This window comes from Episyrphus balteatus, chromosome 3 (genome assembly GCF_945859705.1).
Source record: "Episyrphus balteatus chromosome 3, idEpiBalt1.1, whole genome shotgun sequence".
Lineage (NCBI taxonomy): Eukaryota > Metazoa > Arthropoda > Insecta > Diptera > Syrphidae > Episyrphus > Episyrphus balteatus.
The window spans coordinates 65,983,870-66,005,169 of NC_079136.1; the positions used below are offsets into that span (position 1 = coordinate 65,983,870).

The window sequence follows — 21,300 nt, forward strand, 5'->3', positions numbered from 1 at the left end:
CTATTTAAAAAGAAAAAAAAAAAAAATAAATACTAACCTGTATTTTGCTAATTTTTTTGTTTTTGTAAAATTTTTATTCCATCAACATAAGAATTGTTGTCAGCTGGTTTTTTTCATCTTCTTAATTCTGTCCCTTATTTTTTGTTTTTTATTTAGTTTTTTTTTTTAATAATTAATCTCTCACAAATTTTATATATCACCACTGAAAGTTTGTTCAATTATCATAAAAAAAGCTTTCGCTTCTCCCTTTCGCTTTTTTTCTTCTTCTTCGTTTTATCATGTCGCTTAAAATGATCCATCTTTTTTATTTAATTAAGTATTTATGTATTATTATTATTATTTAATTTAATAAATTTTTTCATTGTCTGTCGATATAATTTAACAATTGACTCGTTTTTTTTTTTAAATAGCACATGTATATCATTTTTTTTATACATATATGTAGGTAGGTATATAATTATAATGATTTCTTTTTTTTTATGTTTTCTTCTAAATACTATACGTCGTTTATATAAAATTGTATCATTTCTCTTTTATTTTTTTCTTTTTCAAAAACTTAAAAAATTCAATTTTTTGGACGTTTCAGTATCGATTTTTTTAAACCACTTTCTTTTATATAATGTATTTTATTTTTAAATTATTTATTACATCCCATCAGCATAGCTATTTTGAGCGAACTGACTAAGTATGTCGTCCATATTATTTTCTGGTTGGAATAACAAGTTATCTCTAAAAACATTGAGAAGAAGAAAAAATAATTAAAATAAAATAAAAAAATAAAAAATGCTAAAAACTAAAAAAATCATAAAAAACATGCAAAACAAAATTTTTTTTAACACTAACCAACAACACTAACAACAAAATAAAAAACCAACAACAAAAACAAAAAAGCACACGAAAATATTTGAGCACCATTAACAAACAAACAAACAAACAAACAAAAAGTAGTTACATGCAAACAACATTTAGTAAACATGTAGTTTTGGTTTGTCATTATTCTTAACAATCTAACAACAACAATATAAACAATATTCATAAACATTGACCTGACACAAAAAAATGTTTTGTGGATATAAAAAACAAATCCACAAAAATTAACAATAAATAAATTTTTGGCAAGTTATACGACAATAAATTGTAGTTCAAAAATGAGCAAATGGTGGGTTATTCTTTGGTTTTTTAACATTTAGTGATTTTTCATTTTTTTTTTCTTCAGTATGTGACTTTAAAAAAAAAAATTAAAAACATTATTTTTGTTAGATTTTGGCTCTTTTTTTTGTTATTGATCTTGGGATATATAATCTTATCATCACTATTCAACAAGCAACCAAAATACTGTACTAAAGAAAATTACAGATGCATTATGGTGCTATTCTGGAAGCTGTAAGTTAAAGAAAGAAAAAAATAGAGAAAATAAAGGCGTGATTAGGCGGATCATTTTTGTTTTGTTTGTTTTGAATATAAGATAAATACTTTGAAAGCAATCGTTAGTATACTTTTCATGATGTTAAAGGATAATGATGAATCAGGCTGAATTTCAAAGACCAATTATTTCTGTTTTGGGTGAATTTTTATAAATGAAGTATGAAAAATTGATTTAGAAAAAATAAAATTATTTAAATAAATAGGTATTTAAATCTTGATTCAAAAAAAGAGTAAAATTAAAATGGGGGGGACGATCGTTACAAAATGTTATCTCACATCAAACATTGGAGTAAGAAAAACGCACTCAATATAAGCACTCCATTCATTCGCATAGAACTACGAATATGTACCTTGTTTGACCATACATTTTGTTACACATTACTCTTGCAAACCACAGCTACTTTGTTCTGAGAGGGAAATTGACCAGCTTGTTTTTAGCTTACAAACGTAACCAGAATCAATGTTTAGAGATAACGTTAAATTTAGCACTGGAGTTGGCCAAATCATTTTGACTATTCGAAAAAGTGGTCCCAAAATTCCAGCTGAAGTTGACTTCGTGAAAGAGAAAAACCATACAGAAAATCCAAATTTGAATCACCAAACCCCGAAATTGTTTGCGAATTAATATAACTTGTATGTAGTATCAGTATTCAATGCCAAGGCGAAAAGTTAGAGTGGTACAAGAAATCCATAAAATTGAAGAGGAATACCCTTTCTAAAGATATTATGTATATACAACATATCATATCGGAATCTTTCACTTGGAGGGGAGCGGTTATGTCAAATTTACGAAACTGTAATACTGTACTGGCAAATCCACAATGGATTGTAGCCACCTTACGCTGGCCACCCTTAATAAGTAAGTAAAGTAATACTTCACATTAAAGAGGAAGTTAAAAAGCGGTTTCCGAAATTATATTTATAAATCTACTGGAAAACGAAAACCGTTCTTAAGATGCAGCAACCTTGAAGTTGAGAGAGAAATACAGTGGTGGCTATTTAGCACTTTTATAAAATTCTATATCAATTCTTATAACTAGAAACTAAATTTGAAAAAAGAACTGAATCGTAATTTTCTGTTAGTTCAGTCTGAGTACGGTACCTTATCTTGTTGTCAAAATAATGCACAAAATAAATTGCAGTCAAAAATAATTGTGGAGTCTGCTAATGCACATGGAAATGGAAATAGCACAAATTAAAACTTTAAACAAACGAAACAATTTCGAACTCTTATTTTGCAAGTTTTATTAAAGCAAATTGTAATAATTAGAATTAACTGCACTCGTGAGTAGAGGAATGCTTGTTTTCAACATGTTTGAAAATTGAAGGCGTATTCTTGGCATTTGGAAACAGCATAGGAACAAATGAATTCGGAAATCAACAAAATCTATGGATAGAGCAATCGTATCCGGGAATAAAACAATTAACTAGCTTACCCGTGCGAGACTTCTCGCATGCTTAAATAAAAAGAAAGTATAGCTAGGTAGGTACAAATGTAAATGCAGAGTGTGTTTTTTAAAAAGTCGAGAATTACTAAAAAACTCCTGTTCATCCCTTTTAAAATACATTGGATTAGCCCCAGTTTAAGTTAAACAGCTATGAATATGGCACATTAAATTTAGCAATTCTAGGTTCCCTAAGTTGTACATACATTTTATAATTAACTCTATTTCAAACAGGTTGCCGCAACTAATATCTCAAACTTGGTCAATTTGAAGAACTTGAACCGATGTTGAATCATGCATTCACCACCTTAACTATCAATTGATAGTTGATAAATACTGAAATTTGATGTTTTAAAATCGAAATGGGGGAAAACTGGTCATTTTTTTAATGGATCTTTTCAGTTACATTTCACGGTTAGCATCATTCTTCGTTTTCAAATTTTTTTCAAAGCAAATAAGAGATCAAATTTTTTTTAACAACTATAAATTCTTTGCTTCCGGCTACAAAGAGGTTAAGTCACAAAATTGCACTTTCGGGTTTTGATGAAAAGAGAATAAGCTCTTTTATTTGGTATCAAAAACATAAATTTAGAGTAACTCTTTCTTATAAAAATAAGGGGATCAATGCTCAAAAATTCATCGATTTTCAACTTCAATCGGATTTTCTGGTAAACTATCATTTATGTAAGTCCTTTTTACCCAGGGGCAAAGAATTGATAGTTGACAATCGTAATAGGGGTGCAACACTTACGCCCCTATAGCACGCAAAGAGCAAATGAAGGGTCCAGGGGAAAAACGGCACATGTCCACTTTTTGTCAAAAATAAACGAATGATGAGGTCTTGTAGTATTTACTGACCACTATCTGATGGCATCCTTACTTTTATAAAACAAATTTAAGCCTTGCTGAAAAAATAAATAAATTGTGTGCTAAGTACTAAGTTGTATGGAGAACAAAATTTAAAAACGCATTTTTCTCGAAATGAGTTGGAATGGACTTGTGCTGTTTTTCCCCTGGAGCCTTCAAATATTCCGGCTTTTTTCTTATGTACATTATGTATGTATATACTATATATGTACATACATAGGTACACTTCCCAGACTTTTCCTGGCAAATGGAAGATGAAATGTTCCTACGGAATATGTTCATACATATATGTAGGTACTTACAAAAAATCTTGAAAAAAAAACCATAGGTGTGTTTTTTTGTTTATCTATATTGATTTTTGAAATCCATGCAAATATTTGGCACCACTGTACATAAACTTTGGCAGCTGTCTGTCAGAAAAGTCGCTTTTGTTTTTTTAATATTAACTCCGCAGTGGAAGGCCATTACATCCATGATGGATGCAAACAAATTTTTTTCACAAAAAAAAAACGAAAACCATAGCATGGCATCCATTTTGGATTCAAAAAATTTCACAAAAAACCAAAAATCAAAACTGACAGTTCTGATTCTGAAAAAAAACAGAATTTCTCTTCTGGTTTTAAAAACAGAATCAGAAGCAGAATCACTCACACATTCATAGATTTAAATGTTAGCAGTACAAAATGTTTGCAGCACAAAAACAAATGAAGTTTGGCGCGATTACACATATATGTGGCACATGTTAAACTTCAGATTCTTCGGAATAAAAAAAACTGTTCAATTGGGATTCTGAATCGAAGAACAATTCCGGATTGCCAATTAAAAACGCCATTAAACGTTTGTTATTGTTTTGTTTCTGGCGGTGTTTTTTTTTTCATAAAGGGAAATTCCAAAAACTATCTTTGTCTTTTCCTTTTCTAATTTGACATATCTCGGCAGGGAAAATGTAAACAAAAAACATATTGTCACACACACTTACATTACAACAAACACTGTGTGTTCGAAATCATTTAACCACAAAAACTTTTATATTTCGCGATTGTTTTCAAATTTAAAGTTTTTATTTCCGATTAATTAAAAAAAAATAATTAATTTTACATATTTATTTTGGAAAACACGAACTAAATTCACAAAACTCTATCGCAATTCGCGCCTCCTTTTGTTTGTTTATGTCTTCAGTCTTCACCATCCCAGCTATAGCTGTAAATTTTTTTTTCTTTTTTTCTGTTTTCTTTTGACTATTTTCTTATACTGACAATCGTTGGAAGTTCCCCACTGAACTTATTCCAAAGATCCTGTCAAAAGCGATGAACACTTCCACTTTCCAATAATTTTGGAAACATCTTATGTAGAAGTGTTCAATGATCTGAAAGAATAATTAAAATAAAGGTAGGACCGCACTTGATGTTGAAGGAACTACGCTAAGTACACCAAAGTAAAAAATAAGCAAAATATTTTGTATCTTTCATTGGTTATCGGAACTACACTATGTGGAATATAATTATTCCTATCAAAATATCGTATTATGTGATAAATGAATAAAATAAATCAATTATTTGTATTTGACGAATTCGACGGAAGAAATAGCCCAACTTTCTACTTTTTCATCTGTCGTATCCTTTGACATTGGTTGTCAACAATAGATCAGTTCGATTTTCTGTTTCGGAGTGCAGACCGGGGAATTTCAGAGCTAAGAACTGTGTTCTTTTCTTTTCTGATTTTATGAATTGTGAACTTTAGTTGTTTATTTGTGAAGAAAATGTAATAAAAGTAACATTTAATGATATATCTAATAAATTATATCAATTAAATACTAAAATTCTGTTGTAGAGTTCAATTTTATTATGCCAAAGTCATATCTACAAATGATAATCTGTTATTAAAAATTGTTTTTAACTGAAGAGCAAGAACATACATAAAGTCTAGTAGCGTATTTTATTTTATTAAAAAAAAAAAGAACAACGATAATAGTTAACAATTTCTTGCATCAGAACTTCCTTAGTGCACATTCATCGAGAAAATATCGAACACACCTTGGAATTTAAAGTGAGCTGTCAAAAAGCAATCCGTCATGCAACGTATTCTTTGGGTCACCCCTTTCTGTCCCATCCTTCAATTTCAACGGATTGATTGACACAACGGGTGGAACGGATTCTATGGGTTAACCATTAACCATTAACCATTCAAAATGAAATAGTTTACGAAAATATCTCATTTGGATTTTAGTGAAAACATGATATAAGGCACTTAAATACAAAATAAAACTTTTGAGTGATCTTTTTTTTACGGAGGTTGACTACCCAGAACCTCAAAAGTTGGCATTTTTAATTTGTGTTCCAAAAATTAAATAAAAATGTATAACTAATGTTACATGTAACAGGGCTGTTTAGGTACTGCCTAAAACAGAAATAATTCTCCTTTTTTCAACTTTTTTAACCCAATTCCTGTTTGATTAGACTGAAACTGTGTAGTTTTTTTTTTACAAAAAAGAGAGCCCCTCTTGCAAATTTCTGCCCAAAAATTTCTTGGGACAAAAGTCTGAAATCTTTCAAAAGCTAGTGCCTTCTTTTTTTCTTTTAATAAATGATAATTTTGTCCTAAAAGAGTTTGCGTACTTTTGCACAATTTTTTCTTTCTCTGAGAGGATTTCATCCCCACTTCTAAAATTTGACAGGTTTCATATTTTTGTCCAAACTTATCTGCAATTTGTTTGTACATAATAATGCTTAAAATGTTAACCATCAGAATTTTTAAGCAAATCGGAGAATTTACTCGCCTAATGAACGCCCCTGATGATACGAACTAATGATATACGAACACCCCTAATGTGAACAGGAACACGCCATGTCAAACATTTCCAGATTCATTGGAAAGTGATAAAAAGTCATTTTAAAATTCATTTTGGCTGGAATATTATTTTTTAAACAAATTAAGATTTCTTAAAAATTATAAACATTTATATATTTATATTTTGCCAGATTCTGGCGGCAGAAATTCGCCTTTTTTTAAGATATAATTTATTAAAATCTGTTCGGTGTAAGTCCAGGAAAAGGGTGTTCGACAACCGTAATAATATATATGATTGAAGGCGACTATGAAGTAATGGTATTATTAAGACTTGTGCGCCTTCGTTAAGCAGGAGCAGTGGTCACTGCAAGAAGAAAACCGATTCTGTTACCAATGAACATAGATAAACATTTAGGATTTGCAAAATAACATCTGGAAAACTGTTACAATTCTGGCAAAATTGACTGTATAAGAAGTATATAAATTTAAACGATTCGGATCTGATGGCAAAGTCTACTTTCTTCGTCAAAATATCAAGGCTTTATTCTTAAATATACGATGAAGACGATTTGGGCAGCATTTTCGTGGCATGAGGGTGGTTCGATAGTATCTGTCAACGAAAATGACTCCAAAACCATTGCCAAATCAGTCCAGACTTGGCTGAGATAGAACGGAATTTAAAAATGTCTACTGGCAGTAGTTAATTTTGCTGACAGGGCACAGATGTAAATTTTTCGATGATAGCTATAACTGACTTGTCAAAACCAAAATTGAGGAAGACCTAACATCCGATGAAGTAACTAGGGAAATGAGAGACGATAACTTTTCTTGGTTGCGTGTAATGAACTTGTAGTAAAAAAGAGTATAGAATGGATTTGCACCCATAATTTTCGTTGCACTAACCACATGAGGACCTTGTTCGAATATGAAAACGTTGTCTCCAAATTAAGTCGCAAGCCAATTTTATTTGATCTGTAGTAGAAGAGGTGTGCGCAACAAGACACGTCAGACTCTTAGGCCAAACTTAGGAAGCAAGGTACTATCAAGTATTTAAAAGCTGCTGATTAAATTCCAAAATATTTCCTTAAAATTCTTCATAAAACATTTGGATTCTAAGGATGTATCAAAAAACTAATAGGAAGACAAAACACTCTTCTAAGAAAACAATACACATCCAAAAAATAAACACTTGACTAGATACGAAAAACTTTACAGAGCTCGACCATGGCCGATTGTCCTCCTCAATTACCTCTCATGAGCGTCGTATTTTACACTCAACTGTAATTGCTGTCAGGAGAGTATGAAGAATCCCTGCTATTATACCTAAAACTTACAATAAAAACTAATATAAATAAACAGAAAACCTTTATCTTTTTTTGATTAATATTTTAAACTATCTCACACGATTAGTAAAAATAAACTTTAAAATATGTATAATCAATACGACTTGTTCATGTAAAAATATTAACAACGATGTTTTTTAGATAATACAGAGATGCACGTCATCGAGAGACCTAATCCCTTAATTTCATACAATCTAACACAAAATATATGCAAAATTTATTTTTGTGATATAAAAAACAATGTTATGAAACAAAAAAAAAAAAAAAATGATCATGAAAAGTATGGTTTGCAATAGATTTCCCCTGCGACTTTGTGTGTTTTAGCATTTTGAAAATTTGAATAAAAGCTTTTTAGTGTTGTGGTGGTGATGGTGGTTATTTTTTTTAGCAAATTTATAGAGATTATCGTGAATATTTGTTTGATATACGTGAATTAGAAATGTTGTTGTAGATATTTTTCAAAAAAAATTCTTACCCCGTCACCATGTGTATATCATTTGGATTTGGTGAATGCGCATGATTGGGTGTTGTATTTGGCGCAGGTTGTCTCATTTCGGGAACTGTTGTAATAATAACATTTCGAACATATCCATCTTTAGTTCCTTGTTCTTCTGAAAGAATATTTTATTTATAAAGAAAAAAAAAAATAAAAACACAAAAAAATCAGACAAAGTAAAAAAAATGAAAAATTATAATAAAAATCTTTCGTTTTTTGTTTAAAATATGTTACCTGTGCGGGAGTAAAATTCACCAAATGCTTCATCCTTATTCTTATTATTGGGATAAACATATTTAAGCATTTCCAAGTCTTGTATACGATCCGCTAATCCACGAACATTTAAATCTTTTGCAGTCCATGGGGCAAGCATATAAACATTGCCATCTTCTCTTACAAATGCTACTGTTATACCACCTATTTTTTTGTTAATAATAAAATCATTTGTTTATTATCTTCCAATGGTATATTAATTTAAAAAATTACCCAATTCACTATCTGAAAATCTTAATAGAAAAGTTCCAGGAGCACATCGTCTTAAAATATCTTCAGTAGTTCTCTTGTTGATGAACCCTACAATTAAATCAGCCTTCCATGGTCCCACCAATTGGTCTTTGGTTAGTTTCATGGTTGAGAAGAACCAATCCCAAAATGTAAATGTACGATCTGGCAAGGGTTCCTTACAAAATTGTGTCCATGAGATGTTATCTTTCTGGTCCATCATGTATTCGTTGCGGAATAATTTTTCGTCTAAAAAACAAAAAAAAAATGTTAGTCTCTATTTTAATGATATCTTAGATCAATAAAACTGCCCAACACACAAACATTTTCCAGACCGTTGTTTATCATTTTTTACTAAATTGAAGGTGCCGAAAACTTCATTAGTTTTTTTCTAGTAGCTGTGGTTTTTAAATTATTCATACATAAAAAAGGCATAAAAATTCATAAAATGTATGTTTTTGTTAAAAATTAGTATGCACAAATGCACATGTCCCCAAATATGAAAAATTAAATATTTAAAAAACTAGAGCTTCAAGAAAGAAACTAATATGATTTTTGTGCTTACTCAACCCAAATTAAAAGAAGAATGGGCTTTTTGGACGTTCGGTGGTCATTAGTGAAACTGGTATCAAGTGAAAGAACTATAACTTAGGAAAAACTTTTGCTATCCGAACAATAGAACTCGTAATATAAAATTTTTAAGCCAACAACTTCGAGATTTATTTCGAGAGTTTTCAAAAGTTTCAACTAATGCCCGATTCACAATATTGCGAGACGACGAGACTAGATTTTCTTTGACGATTTTAAAAATTTCCAAATAATGAAAATATATGAAACAATACACAATATTCCGATTCTCGTTGCGTTGAAATTCCGAAAAATTTGAAAAGGGACTTACGAGACGACGATTTTTCGAAAATGAAATTTTAATATAAAAATATTCTTGACAGCTTATATGGATAAAAGTTTTCTCTATTTAAAATATTCGAGTTAGCTCAGGTGAGGCCTCCCAACCTCTCCGCCCGGAGTTCGATTCTCAGAAAATACTGTTTATTTTTTTTTTTTATTTTTGTTTACTTTATAGAATAAAAAATCGCAGTATTGTGAATTTCCATACGATTTTAAAACGATTTTTTTTAAATCGAAAACGTTCAGAAAAAACGTCTCGCTCTCGTCTCGTCGTCTCGCAATATTGTGAATTGGGCATAACAAAAAATTGAATAACAAAACTCTCAAAATTGTTCCGAAATCGTAATTTAAAAAAATACACTGAATATTATAGAATAAGGAAAAACGGATAAAATCTATTAATTGGCTCGCAAAACCTGGTTTAAACTAAGAGGACTAAAAACGGCAGAATATAAAATACAATGGTCGGAAAAAGTTTTTTGAAAAAATGAACATTTTTCTAACTGATGAGAATAATCTGTAACGGTTAAACATAAATAAAGGGAGTTGACGGTTATTTAATAAGTATATTATGGTGAATCTCATAATGGTCAATGTCATTCAAATAGTTGGTATTATGCTCCGAGGCTGCATTTTTTGAATAAAAAGTACTAATTTTTGAGGGAAAAAGTATTTTGACAAACGTTCTTTTTCAACGTTGGTAAGGTAAGTAAATGCATTTTACGTGTTTCAAGCACGTATAAAACTGACAGACTTATTAAGGCTCCAATTTTTAAAAAATTGGGCAAAACGGCGGAACTTAACATTGAAATTAGTGCATCTTCTGTTGCAAGTCATAATTTCGGTGTGTCTGTTAAAAAATCTGTGGAGAACTGAATTTATCGCGGGAAACTAAAAATTACCAAATATGAAAACACAAAAATATAATTATACTATTCAAAATTTACCACAAATGGACAAAAAATGAAAAAAATTCACATTTGAAGAATTCACTTTAAATCGCGGATTGACTCCAACAAGTCTGGATTTGGTTTACGGAGCTTTAACAGTTTCGTTGCGTTTCCCGGATCATTGAGATAGAAATTTGTGGGAATGTGGTCCATAAAAGTTTGTTTTTGAATGAAAGAAGCATACCAATATGTTCCTTTGAGAATTCAGTTTTTTTTTCAATTTTTGTTTTATGAGGTAAGTACTGTATTATCTTCCCATAAATATGCCAAAATTGTCTTCTTCGAGCTCAATGCAAAGGGTACTTTTGCTTACAAAGTTTTTGATGAAAGAATGGCATTTCCAAATCCAGACTTTTTGGAGTCAATCCGCGATTGTAAGTGAATTCTTCAAAATGTGTCTATTTTTTTAGTGCATTTTTTCATTTTTTGTCCATTTGTGGTAAATTTTGAATAGTATAATTATATTTTTGTGTTTTCATATTTAGTAATTTTTAGTTTCCCGCTATAAATTCAGTTCTCCACAGATTTTTTAACAGACACACCGAAATTATGACTTGCAACAGAAGATGCACTTATTTCAATGTTAAGTTCCGCCGTTTTGCCTTAATAAGTCTGTCAGTTTTATACGTGCTTGAAACACGTAAAATGCATTTACTTACCTTACCAACGTTGAAAAAGAACTTGTCAAAATACTTTTTTCCCTCAAAAATTAACACTTTTTATACAAAAAATGCAGCCTCGGAGCATAATACCAATTATCTGAGTGACATTGACCATCATGAGATTCACCATAATATACTTATTAAATAACCGTCAACTTCCTTATTTTATGTTTAACCGTTACAGATTATTCTCATCAGTTAGAAAAATGTTCATTTTGTCAAAATACTTTTTCGGACCGTTGTAGTTATTCAATAAAATACTGAAACAGAAGTTAAACTGAATCTACATTGCCAAACTCGATTTTGGACTTTTGGCCCAATAACTTTGAGTTGTCAACGACTGCGTTTTACGATTATTTCTTTTAGGAAAAAATATATTTTGTTTGGTTTTGCTTGTCGAGCTAACGGTTGGAAGTATATACAAATATCTATGCATTTTGAAACATTTAATACATTCCTCCTGCAAGACAAAGATTTGGCCCAATAATTTTTGCATTTTTGCATTTTTCCGTTTCTGAGGAATGTCACAAGGATAAAACTTTTGCACAACATATGTAAGACTTAAATACATCATAAAATAACAAATTCAATAATGGCCGCGTAACGTCCACGTTCCATACAAATTTGCCCAATTTCCTTTCTTATAAACCTTTCTGGAAATTTTAAAAACTTGAAAATTGTTGACCAGTGTAATCTTACATAGGAAATTTTTATTTTCCTCTGTTGGTCCCCTCCCAGTCGCAGATAGATATTTTGTATATAAAGCATCTGCCAGTCTTGCCCACGAAACTCTGTCGGGAACTTGAAAAGGTTCACGAACAATTTCTGAGAATGCATTATCCCATGTGATAGTGGCCCATGACTGTGGTTCTTGGTTGCCATGAACAATAACAACAACGGGTAGTGACAATGTCCAAACCTGTTAAAAAATAAATTCCATTAATATTCTTTCAAAAATTAAGAACTTTCTTGAAGTTAAACTCACTCGAATACGATAGTCATTTACAATGACTGAAGTGTAAAAAAGCAGGGCAAACTTTTCATCCATAACACTTTCAGTGCCTTTTTTCTCAGCTCGTTTAATTTTTTTCAATTGCATATTTCTGTTTTAAATACAAAACAAACATACATGTAGTTACTTTGGAAATTTGCTATTGCAAACAAAAAAAAAAAAAAATTAATTTATTTAGAATTTTGTACCTGAAACTTGCAGAAAATATCCGTGACTGTTGTTGGTATTCCATTGTTCCAACATTATTAAGGATTTCTCCGGATGAGTGGGGTGTGGCTTCGCTCATTTGCCTTTGTGTACAATGACGTTGTGCTTGTGCCTCTGTAAATAAATAAAATAAATAAAACAATATTTTTAGTTCAATAGGAAAGAATATTTTTACTGGATGGAATAAATTCTCTACAGAAACCAAGATTTTTCCCCTGCTAGTATGGATTCTTTTCCATTAAAAATATAATAAATAAAAATATATAGGTACACCCTGAAAAAAAGAATGCTTTTGATTTGAAATGATGCAAAACGCACTAAGCTAATTATGATGAAGTTTTTACTTTTAGCATAGTTTATTGTTTTTTATGCAAAAGTTTTATAAACAAAAAGTATTAATATTACAATAAACGTGTTTTTGGATAAATTATAAAATTAAATTTAAAAAACAGGTATTGTGTGGCAACTGTATTAGGTGTGGTTATTATACAAAAGTTTTTTTTTTTCCCCTGAACTTAGTTTTGGTTTACATTACCCTTAATGGTGAAAGATGCTTAGAATAATAGAACTTTGTAAATTTAGTTTTTCCATACAAAATAAAAGCAAAAATAAACGTGATTCATAAAGATAAGCAGCCAGCAGTGGAGAAGTGTTTTGGTTGGAATTGTGGAATCCCCAGATAAAGTTCAAGGGATGTTTATCCTTTGACTTTTTGGTCAGAATTCTACATTGGAGAGCCCAAGTGGAAAAAAACTTATAGACAAAAGGCAACGTATAATTATTGAGCCAAATTATGAGATGATATCTTACACAAACAAAATGCTGTAATGCGCCATGGTATTAAATTAATACCACATTTTTATATAAGTTGAAACCAATGTCTTCAAGAAAAAAAATTTAAAAAGAAATGTGGTCTTAATTTAATACCATTGCACATTAAATCTTGAAAAAATGCTAAAAAAAAAGGTGGTAGGATTTTCATACTTGCCTAGGAAACAGTTAAAGCGATACCATTCTGGAAAAAGAGTTAAAGCGATACCATTCTGGAAACTTATGCTTCATTTGAGAAGAATCATTGCCTATGTAACGAAGTACTATGTCCAGGTTGGAAGCCTCGAAACAGTAGTCAAAATCGAATTGAGATGTGAGGTTACCAGTCACCCTGTCTGAGAAAGGTAAATGGGTAAGAAGATCCGACTAAGCGACTCTGAACGGAGACAAGCAATACAGCTGGTGATAACATTAGTGAACATTCATACAAAAAAAACGTACGAACCTTGTAGACTATACAATCTTGTAGTTGTAAACGAGTTTATTTCCGGCTACGTTGCGTTTTTGCAACGTCATGTTTGAAGACTAAACTAAAGTGATTTTGAGAAATAGTTGAATTATCTAATCTCTAATGAATCGACCTGTTTTTGGATTTTTTTTTTGTGAAAACATTTTTTCATCGTTATCAAGACTGCCTGCATGTCTACTCTACAGAGACAAACTGCAATATGTTGTTTTGGAATCACTATCAAACTCTTCCGCAGAATGAAGACGGTAATGCACGTTCATTCGGTCAGGGTCGGCTAAGAACTAGACGGTCCTATTCCGGACTTGAACGGAGCAGTGCTTTCCAAGTGCGAAAAGTTCAAATATCTGGGTTCATTAATCAACAGTTAAGCACCTTGTAATGACGACATAAACCAGCGCGTAAGCATAAGGTCTTTAAAATGACGAGAAAAACTCTTCCTTCTTCTGTGACCGAAAAATTCGCTTTAAACTGAAAAGAACCCAGTTCAATAGAACGAATGAATACGATGTTCCAACACAATCGCGAAGTAGAAGCAGGCCAAATAACTCCTGTAGACAACCAATGCAACGACAACTGCATTCAGTTGACCTCGGACTTGGAACAACTCAAAACAGGGAGGTCTGCCAACATTTTCTGAGGTCAAACCAGTGAACCCTACATGTGGAGCTACGATGCGAAGCAGTTAAGTTAAGCCCTTTTCCAAAAAAAAAAAATAGTGTCCTTGTTAAAATTTGTACCATCTATGGACTTTGACAAAAGGAAGTTGAGAATAAAAGTGAATGGAAAATAAGATACAAGAAGGAACTGTATGGTTTGTACAAGGACACCAAAACGAAGGTCTGCGTCCTAGGCAAGCAAGTAAAAAAGCAAACTTTTGTGTAATTGCAGGCACCTGGATGTTGAGGTCCAGTTCCAAATGAATTTTAGCTGATCACAATAACCTTAATTCAAAAGATTAATTAACTACATAAAAAGGTCTTTTTAATATTGTCTATTTTTCCCCTTAGAACTGTAGTTATCAACGACCTGATCGGTTTCTATAAGTTCATATCCGCACAAAACGTCACAATAGAAGTTTGGACTTGAAACCAAACTTATTCTCAGAAATACGAAAAAGTTCTGCTTATTTTGTAACATAATACAAGTTCTGTTTGTTTAGTTATTGTGTTTGATTAAGTTAAACAATTTATTTATGAATACATACTATCAGTAAAAGTAGCTTTTATTTCGTTATTTGAACTTCTTGATAAATTGAAATTTTAGATTTAGTTTATTTATTTTAATTGTTTGTCGTCTGGTTATCAGAGTATGGAATATTGAAAAAAAGGTGTTATAAGATCAATCTTGCGCCATCTGAGGTGGCGCGATGTTTTACTGAGTTTGATTTATGTAGTTTTTATCAGTATATTCTGAGAAATCATCTTGAGCAAATTCAGACATAATTTGATTTTGAAATATGAAATTAGCATTAAAATGCGCTCGAGCTCGACGAGTCTTCCAATCCCCATGGACAACATGGCGGGGAAGAACTCACCTATGTGCTAAAGTGGAGAACGGGCTGCCCAACCGGACACATTTAGCTAGGAACCTAACTTGCTAACCTGAAGGAAATAAATTACAAAAGGTCGAATAAAAAGAAATTAACGACTTTGCTTGAACAGAAATTATTCTGACAAATTATATAGGGTAAATAAATATTCAAAGTAGCATTGTCTCTAAGTCGTCTTTTTTTTAACTTCCCATTTCTAGGAAATAATTTAGTTTCAATATTTGCATTCTTGTTCCAGTTGTTTGAAATATAATACAAACTCTTTTTGTTTAATTTTTGTCTTGTATTTGTTTGACTAAGTTAAGCAATTTATTAATGAAAGTGCCAATACTTATGGATTTGGGTTTACCTATTTAATTTTTTTTTTCCAACCTGTGGAACTTAAGAATATCAGAACCATTTTAAATATCACACTAAATGAACAGATTAAACCGTGGTAGTTTGTCTAAATAGAGCTTACTAAGGACCCAACTGGTAACCTGTCGAACTGTATTTGTTTCTAGATATATTAGTACACTCTGGCAGATCATTTTGAGCTTGAAAAGAATTACAAAAAAATTATTTGCGCAACCCAATGTAGCAGTCGGCACCAATAATCTTGAAACAAGAAATTAAAACATCGTTATTCATAATAGTTCTTAAAACCAACTTTTAGAGACACTGTATAGAATAAGAGTATGCCCGTTGAATGAAAACATAAAGTGATTCATAAGATAGAAGATGTTCTGAAATGTTTCAATAACTTAAGTTGATTTTTCGAATAAAAACTTTCGAGTAACTCTTCTGATACTACTCTGAATAGAAAATGTTATATTTATTTAATGTAAGGTGCATATGGACCACCACTGTGCAAAATTTAAAGTGTTTACGGTGACGGGAATAGCGCCATTATACTGATATGTCGACCTCTACGGTGTTTAGATTTTTGAAGACTTTTTGTAACTCGATAACCAAACTAGCACTGGGATGGTTAAAAAGTTTTTGAATTAAGATGTTTTAAAAAGAAAGATGTTGAGCATATTCATGACACGATCTTCAAAATGCATGTAGATTTGTAAGAGAGAACGATTCATAAGAACCGCACACAACAAAACAGAAAGTGTTGTTAACAACGAACTACATAGGCCCACTAAGTGTTATATATTTCAATGCACTGGACACGAATCCGTGATCCGTTTGGATTTGAGTAAAGTGGAAAATACTACTAAACTGGTTGGTTTTTGTCACTCAAAACAATGATGTTCACGGTACAAACGAACCTCGTATTCAGCGCATCAAAACATATAACACTAGGTGGGTCTGGTTAAAAGTACACTCTTTTTTTCGTGCTGCTAAACCGTACTCTCTCCTATCAGCCATTATCCTATGCAGATTGTTACAAGCCTAGGTATCTCTTACCTAGATCCACATATTGGGTCGTTTGTTCACCTTGAAGCTACACTCCATCTTTGAGCCATCAGTGAAGACAATTCTGCCGTAATCCCTTGCCATTTCCTTCTTGAAGGACAGTTGAACTTTACAAACTTAACCTATGCTCAGGGTACGGTAGACTCAGTAGGATTATCTACCATATTTAAAGGATAGGTTAAAAGATAGGTTTCGCCCTGTCCTGCTATTCTGATCTTACTATTTTCTCAACAAACTAAGATTGGTGTATGTATAATATTTTTTTGTAAGCATCCTTTAGACTCCCAAAATTACCATTCAACTTTATTTTCTAAGTTAATTATAAACGAAAAATTTAGCTACAACTAGGTACATACCTGACAGAATTATGCATTCAATATTAGGACTGTTCATATTGATTCCAAGTTGTGGGCCCACCAACCACCTTACAGCAGCAGCAAACCTTAAAAATTAAACAAGAAAAAATCATATAAATCAAAGGAGAAAACTAGAAATTAAAAAAAAAACAAATAATTTACCTTGTATTTGTTTTCATAACTTGCGGTGGTTGTTTCTCAACAATAAATGCCGACAATATCAAATATTCCTGTTGCATCCTAATGCGCTGATGCAATTCATCAAGTCCACCATCAACTGTGGTACTCTTTCTCATTATATCAACCAATTGAGCCAATTTGCAAATAATCTCAACCAAAAGTTCAATACAACTTTGTATTTGATTTAGATTATCATTCAGCGGTGCACCATTCCCAGCCAAAGCCTGTTGTCTTTGCCAATTTTTCAATTCCACATCAATCGCTGACTTATGCAAAACTTCATATTCACTTACAATATTTTTCAATTGCATTACCAAGACATTTCGCTGATAATAAATAGCTGTATAGCGTTCTTCTAAACTACTTTTCATTTCTGGTGGTTGAGCATTCATTGTACTGCAAAATGTTCGAATTTGATCAAATTCACTGCATGTCTTTTGAATATTCGGCTTAATCATATCAATGGTTTTGACAAGTTCTTGTATACGATTGTAAAGCTCTTCAAGTTGGTCCATACCACCCATGGGTGCAAAACTATGGGTTGGAATTGGAATTGCACTTGTTATTAAGTCCATTTCTTTGGCAATGCCTTCACGAAGATGTGAATAAAAATCTAACGGTGGGATTTGTGCCATTTTATTTAAGATGTCACTATATTGAAAGTCCATGGGGACAGTACGTGCTGAGTCTATAATGTGATCTTTTAAATCTTTATAAAATTGTAGGGCTGTATGTTCCCTGGGTATTTTTTCATCTCTACTGTAATTGAATTTAAAAATTAGATAAAAATTATGATTTTCAATGGAAGAGCAATAATTAATTCTGTGATTGATGTGAAATTAATTTCACTGGTCTGCAAAATGTAACTTTATTTTTTCTCCTTCAAATATTTTTTTGATATCATGAAAGATTTGACTTTCTTGAATTTAAATCCGTTTTTAGAAAAAATTAAACGGCAAGAAAGAGCTTTTTTTCGAGAATGCAGGTTCAAAGCATGTCTTTTTTTCCTAACTATAAATGTATATCCTGTTTTGGAATAATTCAAAAAACGGCTTTTTTTGATCGTCAATAGAATAGGTTCACTCACTTTAAAGTAAGTTTGGGTTCAAATAAACTTAGATTAGTTTTTTGGTGGAGTAAAGTGAGGTTTATTTAAACATGTTTTAAGGGAAAATGAGAGTCCAAGTGCCTTAGTTTCGAAGAAAAAAAAAAAATAAAATCAAGTTGCAGACCGAACAAAATTAAGGTGTGTATTTAAAATCGAGAAAAAATCGAAAAACCTAGTTACCATTTCTTTAAGAAATAAAAAAAACTACGAAAAAACTATAATAAAAATTTGATATGAGGGGAAAAGAGCCTAAAATTGAAAAGAAAAGGGCACTACCCTATGGTTGGTATTCGATTCTTCCGTATTAAAATCTTAAATTATATTTTCCCCTGCAATTACTCTCTCTTTGAACTGTAGAAAGATTGTTGAGAAGTGTTTAAACCTATAAAGCATGCAAATCCAGTAGGAAACTCCGTTAAAACCTCAAAGAATTGAAAATAGGCTGAATTTCGAAATGTGTCACATGAGTAAAAAAAGAAATTTGCAGCGTGTGTGTTCTTTCCAAGGAAGTAAATAAAATTTGTGTAGGAAGGGGCGAACTGCTTTTGCAGCGACATTATAGCCATTAGGTCGAAGTAATGGTCATAGTCGATATTCCATACTTTGATAAAACTGGCTTTGATTTTCCGTCGTCTTGTTTCACTGATAATTCATGCAAGCTCATTCTCAAAATGACTTTTTCAGAGTTTAGGGATTTATTCGGGCCCTTTAAGTAGACTTTTCCGCAGGATAAAGAGGTATTCATAGCGTCAGAACGAGTAAAATTTTGCACTTTTGTAATAGTCTTTCTACTCTTCGGACCTTTAACTTGTTGGAAAAGGTCGGAAATGTCTTGTTCGCATATTCTATGAGTGAAGATAATAATTTTCGAATAAAATATAATCAAAAAATTTAATAAAAGAAGCCTGAAGTAAATTTAAATTAAATTTGCGGGAGATAATAATCATCTCATTCTTAATTCACTGTACCAACAGAAAATTCTTTTCTATCTTTCTATTCCTTCTAACTAGTGCCGTGCAGTATGCATTTAAAAGACCTTAGGTCTTACAGGCATATAGTTAAAATTATTATTATTATTACACGAAAAAGTTTTTGAGATAGTTGTTAATTTAAAGTTTTTTTTTAATATAAATTAAGGCCCATTTGCTGAAACCAAACTTAAATATTTAAGTGAATCGTAAAGCCCTAAGTTTTACATTGCGATTTGCACGAACTTCAAACTAGGTCATAAATTCCTCTAAGTTAAACATAACTTAGGGGGAAGAAATAGTAGATCATAAGTAGTTTACGTTCTACTTAAGCATATTTATTTGAGAAAAAAGAGAGAATATAGCTCAAATAATGATGCGTTGGTACCAAAATGGACAAAAATTAAGTATAGCAATATGAGTTGACTTACTTTTATAAATCCTAACCATCTGCAAACGCAAAAAATTCTCTGAAAAATTTTTTGAGAGAATGTTCACCCTTTTGTTGTTTTTTTTAACACTTATTTTGACACACACATACGTTCACAAAACACAAACACAATCACTAAAATTATTCCATTTATTAATTAAAACGAAAGTTTTACTGCGCTTTCACTATTATTACCTTTTTCCATTAATTTAAAGGCGTTCTTAACAATTTGTATTGCTAAAATTTCTCAAAAACAAATAAAAACTAACTGACGTTTATATCGATTTGACAAATTAATTTGAAGTTCTCAGGGATTTCTCGCATGAAAGTCTATCAGTGCTAGGTTGAACATAAAATTTTTTTAGAAACTAAGGATAAACTAAGTAAAACATAAGAGCTATGTTCGGCCTAGCTAAGATCAAAATTTACGACTAGTTTCAGCAAATGGGCCTAAGTAAAATAAAATCCATCTTATCGATAGAAACTATTTTACATTAACAATTTAGTCGTTTCGTCTCGTTTTCCCAAATAGGACAAGTGAACCTATTCTATTGACAGCAAAATATTGAATTCGGATTCGAAATAAGTATACCAAAATTCCTTTAGAAAGTAATAATTTTTTTTTCCTGGGACAAATAAATATGAATTATTTCAGATCAGTTTAATTATGGTTCAGACCTTAATTAAATTTAAGATAAATCGGAGCAGAAAAAGAGGTATTGACAAGATTGAAAATGAATTTGAACAAATTCAGTTAAAAAACTGACGTACTAGAGTAATTCTGAATTTGAATTCGAAATCAGCATATCAAAATCCCTTAGAAAAGTATAATTTTATTAAAAGGAGTTATTTCTTTGCAGACCAGTGATTTTGGATGAAATTTTTTTGACAAAAAACAAAACTTACCTCAATCGCTCTTCAATATATGCAGCAAAAAAGACACGAATTTCATACATGCCCTTCAAGTCATAGTGAGTTTTCATATACGCCTCCGGTTCTTGAGCAGAACTAATTCTTGCCCATAAACTCATTTTGAATTTGAAACGTTTGTTTTGTTAGTATTTTGCTGTCGGTAGAATAATTCTACTTCAAAACACACCTGTAATGAAAAAATAAAACAAAAAATATAATTATTAATATTATCAATTGGTCGATTTGGTTGGAATATAGAATTTCAATAAAATCTGGATAGGTTTTAACAAATTTTGTCAGGCTTTTATAATATTTTTGTATGTTTAAAAGAATATTACTGCATAAAATAAATTATATTTGAATCAGAATTTAACATAAAAAAAGAAAACCTTAAATGTTTTATTTTCCGCATAACACAAAATGTCATACATTCAACAACATAAATGCATAGAAACCAATTTCTATCAAGAGAAACAAGTGAAACTT

The 21,300-nt window shown here is 31.1% G+C and overlaps 1 protein-coding gene across 7 annotated transcripts in view; it reads right to left on the reverse strand.

Moving 5' to 3' along the window:
- Nucleotides 1-624: 624 nt before the first annotated feature.
- LOC129913034 (signal transducer and transcription activator) overlaps nt 625-21,300 on the reverse strand; it is a 34,027-nt gene continuing 13,351 nt past the window's right edge. The window contains exons 2-12 of one of the 7 annotated variants that reach the window (XM_055991378.1): nt 20,809-21,001; nt 17,379-18,152; nt 17,217-17,302; nt 12,586-12,718; nt 12,371-12,488; nt 12,085-12,304; nt 8,850-9,113; nt 8,598-8,780; nt 8,343-8,478; nt 1,355-1,381; nt 625-729 (exon numbers count right to left, since the gene is read on the reverse strand). In XM_055991378.1, the coding sequence (XP_055847353.1) occupies nt 645-729; nt 1,355-1,381; nt 8,343-8,478; nt 8,598-8,780; nt 8,850-9,113; nt 12,085-12,304; nt 12,371-12,488; nt 12,586-12,718; nt 17,217-17,302; nt 17,379-18,152; nt 20,809-20,933 (2,151 nt within the window). In that variant the 5' untranslated portion in view covers nt 20,934-21,001 and the 3' untranslated portion in view covers nt 625-644. Of the gene's footprint in view, nt 730-1,354; nt 1,382-7,773; nt 7,854-8,342; nt 8,479-8,597; nt 8,781-8,849; nt 9,114-12,084; nt 12,305-12,370; nt 12,489-12,585; nt 12,719-17,216; nt 17,303-17,378; nt 18,156-20,808; nt 21,002-21,300 lie in introns of all 7 variants that reach the window. The other 6 variants (XM_055991377.1, XM_055991382.1, XM_055991376.1 and 3 more) reach the window with 6 other exon arrangements.